The following is a 13,621-nucleotide window of genomic DNA, read 5'->3' as shown; positions in this document are numbered from 1 at the left end:
GCCCAGGCTTCGATTGCGCAGCAATCAAAGCTGAAGGTTCTTGTTAAAGGAAAATTCTTTTTGTTTACTGATCTAGATGAGGCTCAAACTCTTCTCAATGAGATATCTGCAAGGGCTTAGCTCTGAAGGCGGGGGAAAAGAGAAGGAAAAAAAATGGAAGGAATCTGGATTTATAACTTGAAATTGCTGTGATAGGTATGTTTTTTTTCCCATTAGCTAAAAGGAATAACATAGGTGGGTGCTCTGGGTTATTGAGTCACACCAGGGTGTAACAAGAGGACACCCGAAGAAGAAGCAGAGGGAGGGATGGGGGCTGCGTGGACAGGGAGGGGGCTCCCGCATCCCTGGGGGTGGTTAGGGGGGGGGGGGTAAATGCAGTAAAAAAACACAAGTACAGTAGGGTTGTTACTTTGATTTTCAATATTGGTTGGTACAGATTATGTATAAATTTTTATAGACGTAGAGATGAGATTTGATTCATGCAATATCCTGTCCATTAATGCGAATGGGTTGCTTAATAAACAGAAGTACGGCGCACTTTTGAAATGGGCAATTGCCCTAAACCCCCAGGTGGTCTTCCTACAGGAGACACACTTGAAGACTAACTCTCCAAAGTTGTTTTTGCCAAGATATTTCTCGTATGGGTTTTTTTCTTCAGCTGGGGTTGCCCAGAGGGGAGTTGCTATTTATTTCGCAAGGAAGCTTCCTTGGGAAGTGATGCAGATACGAAGAGACTCTAAAGGTAGATGGCTCTGGGTGGTAGTAAAACTGTTGGGGAAGGTATTACATTTTGTAAATTATTATGGCCCAATATTCGACGACATCTCGGCCCTGACAGAAATTAGTGAAATCTTGAGGGGCACTCCAGGACAAATCATAATAGGAGGTGATTTTAATTATATCCAAGATTAAAGAAGGGATACCTCTAACAAGAATAAGAAGCAACTAAAACCAAAGACGAAAGGGGTGCTGGAAGCTTTTACGTCAGAATACCAACTGCGGGACTCCTGGCGCTCCCTAAATCCCAATACAGAGTCCTACACTTGTTATTCTAATAGATTTCATACTGCCTCTAGAATAATTTTATTTTTAACTTCCAGGTCACTTCAAATTGCCAGCGCATTGATAGGCTGCAACCCTTTTTCAGATCATGGGAGGATTGAAGTGGAACTGATGTTAGAAGGTATAAAAGGGGAACGCCCCAGGGGGCAGATGGATCGCACCCTTTTACAGAATACGGAGTGGGTGGAGGGCTTCAAAGAATGGATGAAGGAATTTTTTATTAGTAAATAAAGATTCAGCGGAGCCTTTTTCTATATGGGGAGCATTTAAAGCAGCAGCCCGGGGGCAAATGATAGCATTTTCCAGTAATAAGGCAAAAGTTCGTAAGGCACAAATTTCTGTTCTTCAGTGTGCCGCTGAGAAAGAGTATGCACTAAAACTTAATCAATTGCCTAATAAATGGGAACAAGCGAAAGTATTGCTCAGGGATTTCTTCACTCTGGAAGAGATAAATAGCTTGAAGGCCTTTCAGCAAAGGCTTTATGAGGATAGTCAATTGATGGGTAAGCTCCTGGCTAATTCAATTAGAAAAAGACAAGAATCTTCCATCATCTTGAAAATTCTAGATCCTCTGGGTGGAACAGAGACTCGGAGCGAGAAAATTGCGAAAGTGTTCCTTGATCATTACGAGAGAATTTACTCCACAGACATCCAGGTGGAGGGAATATTGATTAAGGAATATTTCGATAACTTGGATATTCCCAAAATCTCCGATTTTAGGAGCAATCAATTAAGCTGAGAAATAAGCTCACTGGAAATTCAAAATAGCATAAAAGCAACAGCAGGAGCAAAAGCATCAGGTGTGGACGGGTTCCCGATCGAATTTTATAAGGTATTTTTAAAGGAACTGGAAGATCCCTTGAAAAATGTATTTAACTATATCAGAAGAGGCGGCAAGGTTCCCTCTGAGTTTAAAGAATCTACTATTATCAGCTTTGTTAAGAAAGATAAGAATCCAGAGGAGGTAAATTCTTATAGACCAATCAGTCTGTTGAATTCGGACTATAAGGTTTTTATGAAAATCTGGGCCCAAAGATTTGTGTCTGCAGCACAGGAAGTAATCCATCAAGACCAGACGGGTTTTATAGCCGGTAGATTTATGGCAGCGAACACAGAATATTTGATACAGGCCCTAGATTTTTTTAATATTAATTCAACTTCTGCATGCATCTTAATGATTGATGCAGAAAAAGCATGTGATTTAGTTAACTGGTCAGCGTTATTTTTTTCCTTGGGTTATTTTGGATTCCCGGCCCCAATTATTAGTATGCTACAGAACATTTATGAAGGGGCATCAGCTCAGGTTATAGTTAACACTAGGCAAGCAGGGAAGATTAAAATAAATCGCGGGACTAGGCAAGGCTGCCCTTTATCTCCCCTGCTTTTTACCTTTTTTATTGAACCGTTGGTTATAAAAGTAAGGAACAATGATGCAATAATACCCCCTATTGCCGGAATGTCAAAGTTAAAATTGTTTGCCGACGATATTGTTCTGTATTTAGCTCCCGAAAAAGAAAATATTTTACATCTCATGAAAGAGCTTAAGGAATACGAGAAGATTGGGGGGTATAAGATCAATGAGAAAAAAAACGGAAGTTCTTATTTTAAATTCTAATTTAGATTTTCTTCCACTACATCTTCAGTCTCAAGCAGAAAAACGGGATCCAATAATATACCTAGGGATTTACGTGACTAGAGAGTATCAAGAACTTTTTCGGTTAAATTATATCAAGATGAAGAACAAAATAAAGAGCATGCTGGAACACTGGGATTTATTGCCCTTGACTTTGATTGGTAGAGTCGCATTGATAAAGATGAACATACTCCCTTTGGTTTTATTTCTGTTTAGTAATATTCCAATTAAAGTCAATATGGCTTTTTTCAATGAACTTGAATCTATGATGAGAAGATTTATCTGGAATAAAAAGGCCTCAAGAGTCAAGCTTTCGGTGGTACAACTTTCTGTAGATCAAGGTGGGCTGGCTCTCCCCCATTTTAAAACATACTATGAAGCAGCCCTTCTCGATATAGTGGAAGGATTATTAAGGACCAGACAGACAAGAGACAATTTCTTTTTAAATAAAATGCTAGAGGAAGCAGGCTTTAAATTTTTTTTCTTTTTAAAAACTGCAAAGCTGCCTAAGAAAACAAGATATAAGACATTGATTGTTTACTCTTCAAGATTACGGCTTTTATATAGAAAATGTGGCTCAGATGGTTCTAGTTATTTGAAATTACTAGAATGTGGTAACATGGGACTTAAGATATCTTTGAATCATCTGCTACAATGGGAATCAGCCGGATTTTGCGAAATTAGACACCTATTTACTCAACATAAGGTAATTAGCTGGCAAACGGTTGTAGATAGAGCATATCCTAGGCGGCTTATGTTTTTTGATTATTTACAATTGGTTTATTTTATAAGAAAAGAGATAGGGGGTTCTGACACTTCACCCAATGCCTTGCGAACAGCCTTATACGGGGAGAAACCTAAGGGTATAGGATTCTGGTATAAAAGGCTACTCCCTTCAGGACCCTCTCAGGTAATTTGTAATCATCTAGATAAAATAAGCCTTATGACAGTGCGTTTTGTCAGATAAAGACTGGGAAGTAATATGACAGCTAGGAAATAAAGCACTCCGGGCAGCTAATTATAAACGAATGTCCTTTCTTTCCCGCTGGATGGCGTATTACACCCCGGAGGCCTTGCAGAGAATATTCCCTGAATATGAGAATAAATGTGTTAGATACAAAACCAGTGGTCCGGGCGGCTGGCATCACATTTTTTTCTCCTGCCCAAAGCTAGAATCTTTTTGGAAGGGGATTTTCGCTGACATGGAACTGGGAAAATATTATTACCAGAAGCAGAAGTGGCCCTTTTTGGCATTTGTAAAGATAGGAATAGGTTTAACAACTCAGAAGAAGCCTTTATCTTTATTTCTACTATTGTAGCACGGTCCATGATTTTACAAAATTGGAAATCTGAGGTGATTCCATGTCAATTAAAATGGGTCAATAAAATGAAAAGAACATGTAATTTTGAGAGAGCTTATGCAGGCAGGGTGGGTGCGATCACAAGATTTTGAAAGGAACTGGGAATATTTTGAGAAGCTGGAATCTATCAAAGGAAATTGATATTTTATTACTGTTTTTTCTTTTTTTGATAGTTAATTTTTTTTTATATACTGGCACTTTAAGAATTGCAAAGATATATTTGCTGCTCTATATTAGCCGTGTTAGCTGTTTCTGCTCTTTAGCGTACTAGTATCAATACCTCTACTGTTTTACATTAGCTGTTTTTGCACTTTATTCTGCTATTTTGCACGATACTGCAGCAGCACTTTAACAATTGTAACAATAGTTTTGCTGCTTTAATCGACGGATTTTTAATCTTTTTATACTAGCATTTTATGAACCATACAGTATTACCGATGTATGTTAGTGCACTGGCATTTTAGAATGGTATCTCTACTATATTGGCTGCTTTAGTACTTTAACCTAGTAGGGCTATAGGAACTATAATAGAAATCTGGATGTTTTATATTAGTCTTCCTTGTACATTGCCAATTTTGCACGATATTGCACCAGCACTTCAGTATTGCTATAGTATTTTGTAGTTTCAAATCAGCAGCTTATCGCACTTATTGCACTTGTATTTGATGAATCATACAGCAATTTCGTTGCTTTTTATCAGTTTTTCATCAGTTGTTTTTATATCGGTTTAACCTTCTATGTCTTTGCACCAGCACTTTAAAGAAGGGTAAAGATATCCTCGCTGTGTTAATTTGTTTTATTTTTTGTATAAAACATAACAGGAATCTTGATGTATTGGATTAACTGTTCTCCTCGCACTATTTTGCACAACACTTTAAGATTGGTCTATTTAGTCGCACGCTACAGCGTTTTTCGAATTTTTTTGCAATTTTTACTGTAGTAATGTATATTCTTGGCCTGTCTCTTGTATATAGTTTGGAAATTTTGTCTAATGTCGAAGAATTAAATGTACCAATGTCTTCCTACTGTCTTGTTCAATAAAAAAAAAAAAGACTGCCCTAGAATATTAAAGAATTGATGCAGATAGTGACTGGGTGCTAATTTTAAAACAAGTACCAGTGGCCTTCAATGCAGTCAAACATACAACACTGTCAATAAGAGGGATACGATCAAACTTTGTGCACCAACCACAATTTTATTCTTTGATTCAATTCATTCAGTGCTAAGTGCCACAAGACTACACACTTTTGCCCATAACCTTCAATGTATATCTGCCTCCACTGATCAGCGCATTCCTGTTTTGCATAACTACGCTGGTGATGCTCAGCTAATTTCTATGCTGATAGCAAAAAGCACATATCAGATCAATGGACGGGCAAGACCAGCCTAAAATGAATACTTTGTAATAATGAGAACCTAAAATAACGACAGATGTTTAGAAATAAGACCATTAGAACTGGGAACTTCCCTTACTCTCTGGCTTATGTTATTCAGCTTCATGGTGTATCAAGACATTTCCCACTCCAATGATTTTGAAAAGGGATTAATCTAACAGTGCATAAGTAGAGAGCCCGGCAAATTACCTGGGCTTTCTGCTTCCACAGCTTTAACACCTGCAAACGGATGCAGTAGGACCTTTGCTACACTTAATGAGTCGGACCATATCTGCCCAGCACTTAATTCTGCCCACTGGTATCCAGTGAAACAAAAGGTGCAGTTCTAAATGCAATACATTAAGCACAGAGCTCTACAAGTGATACTGAGACCTCACTGAGCGTCTAAGGAGCTTCTTTCATTAAATCCTGCCTGACAATTGAGACAATTCTGGACAGGGGTGACTGGTGGGGTGCGGGCGGTCACGGGCCTTACATTAAAGGAGGAACCACTACAATGTTTGCTGGCCCATGTACGCAGGCCGAACAAACGGAAACTGCCCTGCAAATTGCTTCAATTTACGCTAATTTTGGCCAGACGGAGGGTGGCCATAACGTGGATGGGGCAGAGGTGGCCAGAAATACAGGCCTGGCGTAGAGATGGCAGGGAGTGGGCGTTAGCATGAAGGTCACACAGAAGGATGACGGACTACAGGCAGGCTTAACGGAATGGAGAGAGCTGTGTGCTACAGGGTTTTTGACGGGTGAGACCGGGTCTGAGAATAGTTCACCGGAGAGTGCAGGTAGCAATATGGGAGGGGAGGATCATATGGACAGTGGGGACGGAATGTTTAGATCTTACACACACACGCCCAAGGCGAAATAGTTGAAGTGTAGGTCGGTATGGAACTGGGAGATAAACTAACTCTCCTGTGGATCTTCAGAGCGGTTGTGTGGACCCAAGCATTATAATTTCATTCTTAAAGGGGTTTACTATTTGATGCACGCTGTGATGGTGTCATGTAAAAACAAAAACAAAAAGTTCTTTAAAAAAAAATTCTGCCTGACAATAGCTTTCAAATTTGGAAATGTCAGGTCTGTTGGAATAGCATTTTAGAGTCTAGGCTACATAGACCTGAGATGCCCTGCCACTGAAACCGAGGTGTGTTGTGAACCATTTTGAGTATACGGAGCGCCTTTCTCATTTGGTACACCAGAGACACTAGCAGGAGAGGGCAGCGTTAAGGCATTGTCTTAATGCTAAATGAAAAGAAAAGCCTCTTTTGGATCTTGTCCTAATGCGGCCAGAACCTAGTGGTCTAGAGGTAAACGCTGCCTTGCACATCATCCATAACATAACTTTATTAGATAGGCGGTCTTTCATTTAAGGAGAAAGCAAATAGTGGTCAATAGTTGCTCATGTATTACTTTTTAATAAATTGGATCGTGGGAATTACTGAAAATACACAACAGAGAAGATAAAGTATTGGAACGTGAGATCAATAAAAGCCACTCAAAATACTGTTGGTAAAGCTTTTTCTTAAAATATCGGCACAGACACTTACGACTGCAAACTCATCTCGGTCCAGTAGGCCATCATGGTCTATGTCACTGAGTTCCCAAACCTAACAAAAACAAATGTATTTAGTAGCATCACATATATGCAAAGCAGAGACATAAAAAGGGCCATGACCACACCACAGCACATAGAAAACGTGGGGAAAAAACGGACCCATTTGTCGTTTTGCTACAAGGCACTTAAAACATAAGCATAGTCACTCATTTATTATTAACTTTAGTCGGTTATTATAAAGAGACAAATAACCATAAAAGTACAGTTGAGAAAAAACAATCAGTATACAAAAAACAATTATACATCAGATAAAAATACCATAAAAATTAGAGATTAATTTCATGTTACAATAGATTTCCTAAATCTGTAAACTGCTTTTAAAAAGACAGTGACAGAGGCAACAGTAAAAATATTGTCCAGCTTCTGGATAGCCAAAAATGCGGAGTAACATGGTCTTAGTTCCATTCCTTTTAACAATGGGACTATCCATCTTTTCCTAGGTATTGTATAAAATGTTCCAAAGAACAAGATATGTATAGACGACTGGGTAGACAAATCGTCACAAGGATATTTACAGAGTGTCCTAGTCCAGTCGTTTACCTTAGGAAAACTTAACCCCTTCCATGCTGCCGTCAGCAACGCTACCTCGCTGGTGCTGCCGTTGGCCAATGGCCGACGCGGCCCCGCCCGTTCTGCAGAAGTGCCGCACTTCCGCAAAATCGCGGGCGCAGTAGAGGGGTTAAAAGTCTGAATAATGTTTAATCTAAAACGGGTTAATAAAAACCTTTTAAAGTCTGTCACGGAAAGCATAAGATAAGGCTGTATTTTTTATCAGTAATCTATATAAGATGATGGGCCACCACAGTAGTTTTTGTCATTTCATTAGTTATTCTAAGATCATTCAGGTGGGCCAAAAAGCAATTTTTGAGGGCCTTTCTGGCACATCAATGAAGGATCACTAAAGTAATCCTGGTGACCAATTTGTATTAAAAACATTTTTACATCTTGCAACCATCTTATTTTATAAGCCTTATCAGACCTAATAGCATCTTTTAACCCCTTCCACGCTCATGACGAGCTGGGCTCGTCATGAGGTAGCCTCCTCGCACGCTCATGACGAGCCCAGCTCGTCATGTAAAGTGCGGTTTTGAAAATCTCAGCGTGCGAGCGGAATTCCGCCCGCACGCATGCGGTTAAGACAGAACGATTAAAAGCACATTCATCGGTTGTCCAAACCCTGTGCCACAGGAGAACTAGTTGAATTTTAATTATGTCTTCAATATACGGTAAACCAAGTTCAGCATTGCATGTGAATGTGGAAACACTAGATGGAACAGCTAAGAGGTACCTCAAGAAGATATTTTCTGCCAGCTGCAATGTGGTCACATTTGAGTACCCCCAAATGCCTGCACTATAAGTTGCAATTGCTACACAGGTTGCCCTGTATATGGACAGCAGTTCCCCTGGCGGCCTCCTACCAAACTTCCTACTGAAGTTGGTTAAGGCCACAAGCATAGTCACTATTTAATAATTATACAAGATAATGAAGACACTTGTAAAAAGATTGCTGAGTGATTTAGTAAATAACCGTATGGATTTTTAACCGATCTTTAAATACACTACTTATTAAATATTTTTTTTCCCTTTTTGAAGCCACCATATGCTTTAACAAGTCACCCACCCCTTTACCGGTTCCCAGTGAACTCTTTACATTGTCTTGTCCAAACCTCGAACATCGTGGTCCAATAGGAGGAGGTAACATTCACCTATGCTAATTGCTGCCTTATGGTCCAAAGCATGAAAAGGGTGCTGCTTGGGCACTGCAATCCTGCATAACTGGCAAACTAGCAGTTCTGCAGTCAGTCAACTCTACTGCTTGCCATTACTCACCTCTCTCAGTGTTTCCCTGCACTGCACCCCAGTACCTACACACACACACCCACACACCCACACCTCCACACACTCTAAATGGGTTAGGGAATCCTATGGACGTGGCCATTTTGAAAAGGCAGCAGCTGAAAGCTTCTTTTTAGTTGATCTTTGCCAACATATTTTAGGAATTCATATTTTTGGTTCAAGGTGTACGTTTTCATTCAGGGATACAGTTCTTAGGGTTGATCACTGGCAGAAAGCATTATTTAAGTGTCTCATGCATATGTTCTTTGTGTGGTGCAGCTCATTTTTCACTTTAATCTTACTCATTTGTGTCAGTGTGCATGAGCCTGAAAGGTGATAGGAATTAGTGTCCTTTGCAAAAGGTGCTTCAGACCCATTGGGTTTACCATGTTCTGGGAAAGCTTAAAAAATTCTGGCGAAATGAGCTCCTCAAAGGAACTTTTCCTTTCAGACCCATTTGGTGTGGTGTAGTGCATCTCTCTTTCTGACTCCTTCGATGGTCATGAGTCCTTGTCACTATTAAGTTTCTTGGTGTATGTTGTGTGTTTCTGGCATAAGTCTTGACAATCTTCAGTGTCTTCAGCATGGAAAGGAATGAGCACTCTATTTGAGCCTACAGCATCAACTGGCATTTTTGTACCTCTTCAAGGTCACCCTTGTTTTCGAGGCTGATATTCACTCTGCTACGAAGCATCCCTTCGAGGTGTAGTACAGCAAGATCAAGATGATGGCTTTGGAGGATGCTCTGCTCTCAACATTGACATTTCTGCAGGAGTCCAGGGTCAGAAGAGCACAGTTCATGGAGGCTGCCGAGAGGGGAACGGCGTTTTTACAGAGCTTACCGCCCTTACACCGCCTTACCTGGTCTTGCTCCAAGCCGTGATGGGAACGGCTGTCAGGCTCCTATACTCCGCCATATCCGCCATGAGGGGAACGGCATATGCGACTACAAGCCCCAGGGGGCTTTGCGTGGCACCAGAGAGTCACCTCAGAGGCCCTCATAGCCGGTGCAGCCCTCCCGCAGGGCGGGACGCGCGCCCGGCGCTACCTGGGCAAAGCCCGGGCCAAGGGTGGGCCCGTCCACGCCCGTCAGAGCCTGACAGAGGCTGGGCTGGGCCCCCCCTCTAAAACCTGCTAAATGGGTAAGCGCAAATATGTGGGTAATGAGGAGCTGGAGGGTTTAAAGGCTAAAGTTCCAGGAAGACTCATTCGAAGACTCCCTCAATAATCTCTTTATTCATTGGAGGAGCTTCGCACGCAACCAAGACGGCCGCGTGAGCATAGGGCTCTCGAGACCCTCGTAACCTCCCGCATATATCCTGTCGTTTATCCTGATTTTTATTGACGTCCTCGTACAGATGACCCACAGGAGAAACTAAAACTGCAACGTACGTCCCGATCGGGCCCAGGAGTCCGGAGCTGTGGTGTTGGGCAGTTTGCGGCCTTGGACTCGAGGAAGCCTGGCGCTAGAGTTGGCTGTGCGCCCGGGGTGTAATTGAACAACAACAGCCAGAGGTGGTCGTTAACATCTGGAGCTGGTTTGACTTTCACTTTCGATTTTGCCACCGGAGCCAGATTCCATCGGGGACACATGCCCGACCTGACACTCGAGTGAGACTTATATTGCTGGAAGTGCTGATCTTTGGTCGGAAGGCTGGCCGTCTCTCTCTGCGGACGCTGGTGCGGCACCCAAGTGCCATTTTTTGGGCATCCTGCTTTTCCGCTTCACGGCCGTCCGCCGTGCTGGTCAGCATCCCTGGCTATTGGGTGTCGTCTAGTGCTCTTTGGCTGGTCTCTTAGTTGGTTTTCCCCCCCTTCGGTCCTGTCTTGGACTATACCTGAGTATCTCCCGTAATGGCGGGGAAGCCGGCGGGAGACGAACAGAAGCCTAAACCTACCAGGCGGGGTGGATATACTCAAACCAATGTAATGGATCAGTATGCCCAGGTCAAGGGGTCGCCCAGTGGACCGGGTAGGCCATTGGAAGAGGCGAGGGATGCGATGCCTCCGACAACCGACCCAACTCTGCAGGACATTATGGCAGCCATCGAGGGCATCAAATCGTCCCTCGGGACGCAAATGGAGACTCTCGCTCATAAGCTGGACACGGTGGCGATAGATGTCAAGTTGATTCGTACTGACTTGACTAAAACCAACAAAAAAGTCAAGTCCTTGGATATAAAAACTTAGAGTTTGACGGGCGATGTAGTAGACTTGCAGACTGAAGTCCGCAATTTAAGGGCTTCTAATGATCTGGTTACGCGTCGCCTGAAGGATTTCGAAGGGAGGGCTCGGCGGAACAACATCTGTATCGTTGGAGTTCCGGAAAAGGCGGAGGATCCGGCAGCTGACCTCTTTGTGGAAAACCTTATTACTAACCATCTGGCACCCATGGGAAGGAGTAAATTTTTCACTGTTGAACGAGCACACAGAGTCCCGGGTGGTAAGCCAAAGGTGGGTGCCCCGCCGCGGCCTATGATAGCGCGAATTTTTAACTTTCGTGACAGAGATGGTATCCTTCCGGCCTCACGAACGGGTGGACCCTTGAAATTTGAAAATTCCACCATCAGTTTCTATCCTGACTTCACCCAAGCGGTCCAGAAGCAGAGACTAAGTTTTCTTGGGGTAAAAAGGAAACTCCGTGATATGGGCCTCAAGTATGCCATGCTTTTCCCCGCAAAGTTGCGGATTGAACACGAAGAGCGAGCCTATTTCTTTGATAAGCCTGAGGTGGTAGCTGACTGGCTGGACACTCTGTCGGCCTGACCAGACCCGGAGCAACGGTCCGGTGGAGCGGAGGGAGGTTTACTTGAGCAGGAATGAACATCATCTATCTGGTTTCTGGGGACGCTTCGGAGACTAACACTGTGGGGTCTTAATATTACTGTATGATCATTTGTAGATAGCAGGGGGGGTATGGGGTTTCTGGTGGGTCTCTTTCCTCCTCAGTCTGAATTTTTGCAGTTTAGTTTAGATGTGGGGGCGACCGGCACACTGCAAGTTGGGGTGGCTTTCTAGTCTTATGCAGGGGTGCAGGGTGGGGGGTGTTCCGTGGGGTTGTTTCAGGGGGGGGGGGGGAGGAGGGGTTTGTTGGGATTTCAGTTTTTCTTTTTACAAGGCACCATATTGCAAGACTTTCATTGAAGTGCTGGACTCTGTCCGGGGTTGATTTTTTTTCTCCTTTTTCGTGATGGGGGATAGTGGGTTGAGATTGGTGAGTTGGAATGTGAATGGGCTGGGGGATAGGATCAAGCGTGGGGTTGTATTGCAATTGTTAAAACGTTATTCCCCAGATGTGGTCTTACTCCAGGAGACCCACTTGATCGGGAATACGTGCCATGCCATGAACAGGAAGGGTTATCGTCTTATTGCCCACGCAGGGTTCTCCTCTGGTTCCCGGGGGGTGGGAATCCTTGTCAGGAATTCTCTCCCGCTTGAGATTGATGCTACAGTCCTGGGCATTGGGAGGGTCGGACACTTTCCCTGGTTTCTGTTTATGTTCCTCCGGGTTTGCAGGCTACAACTTTTGCTGATCTGTGGAGGGTCTTACTCGATCTCCCTGGGGGCTCTTTGATCCTGGGTGGAGATTTCAATGCTGTTGTGTCTGGTATGCTTGATAGACATCCGCCTCGGGACCTTAGAGGGGCGCACGGCTGGCTGCCTGATCTAATTGACACCCTAGGCCTGGTGGATTGTTGGAGATTACTACATCCTACCCAACGGCAGTATACATTTCACTCTGGTGCACATGGCAGCCTCTCTAGGATAGATTACGTGTTGGTTCCAGCGGCGCAGGCTTCATCTGTTGCGGAGGTCAAACATATGGCTCGATGTATTTCAGATCACTCCCCTATATGGCTTCAGGTCGAATTGGCGTCGGGGGCCGAGGGACGGGTAGCCCCGATTAACCCTTGGTATTTCCGAAATCCTAAGACCCGTAGGGAACTGGTTAGGTCCTTAGATCTCTATTTTCAGGAGAATGAGGGTTCGGTCTCTTCCGCGGTGTCGTTGTGGGAAGCCTTCAAAACTGTGGTGAGGGGACAAGCCCTGTCTTTGATTGCTGGAGTCAAGAAACAGAGAGATGAGGATATAGTGCAGGTAGAAACTGAAATAGCGGATTTGGAATCAGATCTAGAACAAGAAGTAACCCGCACCAAGATGCATATTTTGCGGTTGAAACAGTTGGCATATAAGACGCTAGTTACTGATACTGTGAAGGCTCTAGGTCAGGAACAACAGGGACGTCTGTATGATGTCGGAGACAAAGCGGGTAAGCTGATAGCAAGGCTGGATAAAAGGGATAGAGCGAGTCACGTGGTGCCTGAGCTTGAGATTGCGGATGGATCTTGGATCACCGACCCGGCGGAGATAGTGGCAAGCTTTGCTGAGCATTTTCAAGCAGTCTACTCTCCGGTCTCGCATAGGCCGGAGGAAGACTCTCACTTACTGCTGCGAGATATCGCCCTGCCGTGTCTATCTGATGCAGACAGGGAGCTTATGGATAGCGAAATAACTGCGGACGAGGTGGCATTGGCGATGCGTTCCCTACGCTCGGGTAAGGCTATGGGTCCAAATGGTTTGCCGATAGAGCTATATAAGCTTTGGCCTAATAAAATTGCTCCTTATTTACGGGATATGTTTTTAGAGTCTCGAGAGCAAGGTCTTCTCCCCCAAGATCAGTGACTTGCGACAATTGTCGTGATACATAAGGAAGGGAAGCCGA

The 13,621-nt window shown here is 43.5% G+C and overlaps 1 protein-coding gene across 2 annotated transcripts in view; it reads right to left on the bottom strand.

Moving 5' to 3' along the window:
• EPS15 (epidermal growth factor receptor pathway substrate 15) overlaps positions 1-13,621 on the bottom strand; it is an 883,486-nt gene that overhangs the window by 565,993 nt on the left and 303,872 nt on the right. For both annotated transcript variants that reach the window (XM_078670831.1, XM_078670841.1), the window contains exon 8: positions 6,995-7,054. In XM_078670831.1, coding sequence (XP_078526957.1) covers positions 6,995-7,054 — 60 coding nt within the window. The remainder of the gene's footprint in view (positions 1-6,994; positions 7,055-13,621) is intronic.

Source organism: Lissotriton helveticus, chromosome 1_2 (assembly GCF_964261635.1).
Source record: "Lissotriton helveticus chromosome 1_2, aLisHel1.1, whole genome shotgun sequence".
In the NCBI taxonomy this organism is placed as follows: domain Eukaryota; kingdom Metazoa; phylum Chordata; class Amphibia; order Caudata; family Salamandridae; genus Lissotriton; species Lissotriton helveticus.
The sequence above is the reverse complement of the archived record's forward strand: the minus strand, read 5'-3'. Positions and strand labels throughout refer to the sequence as shown.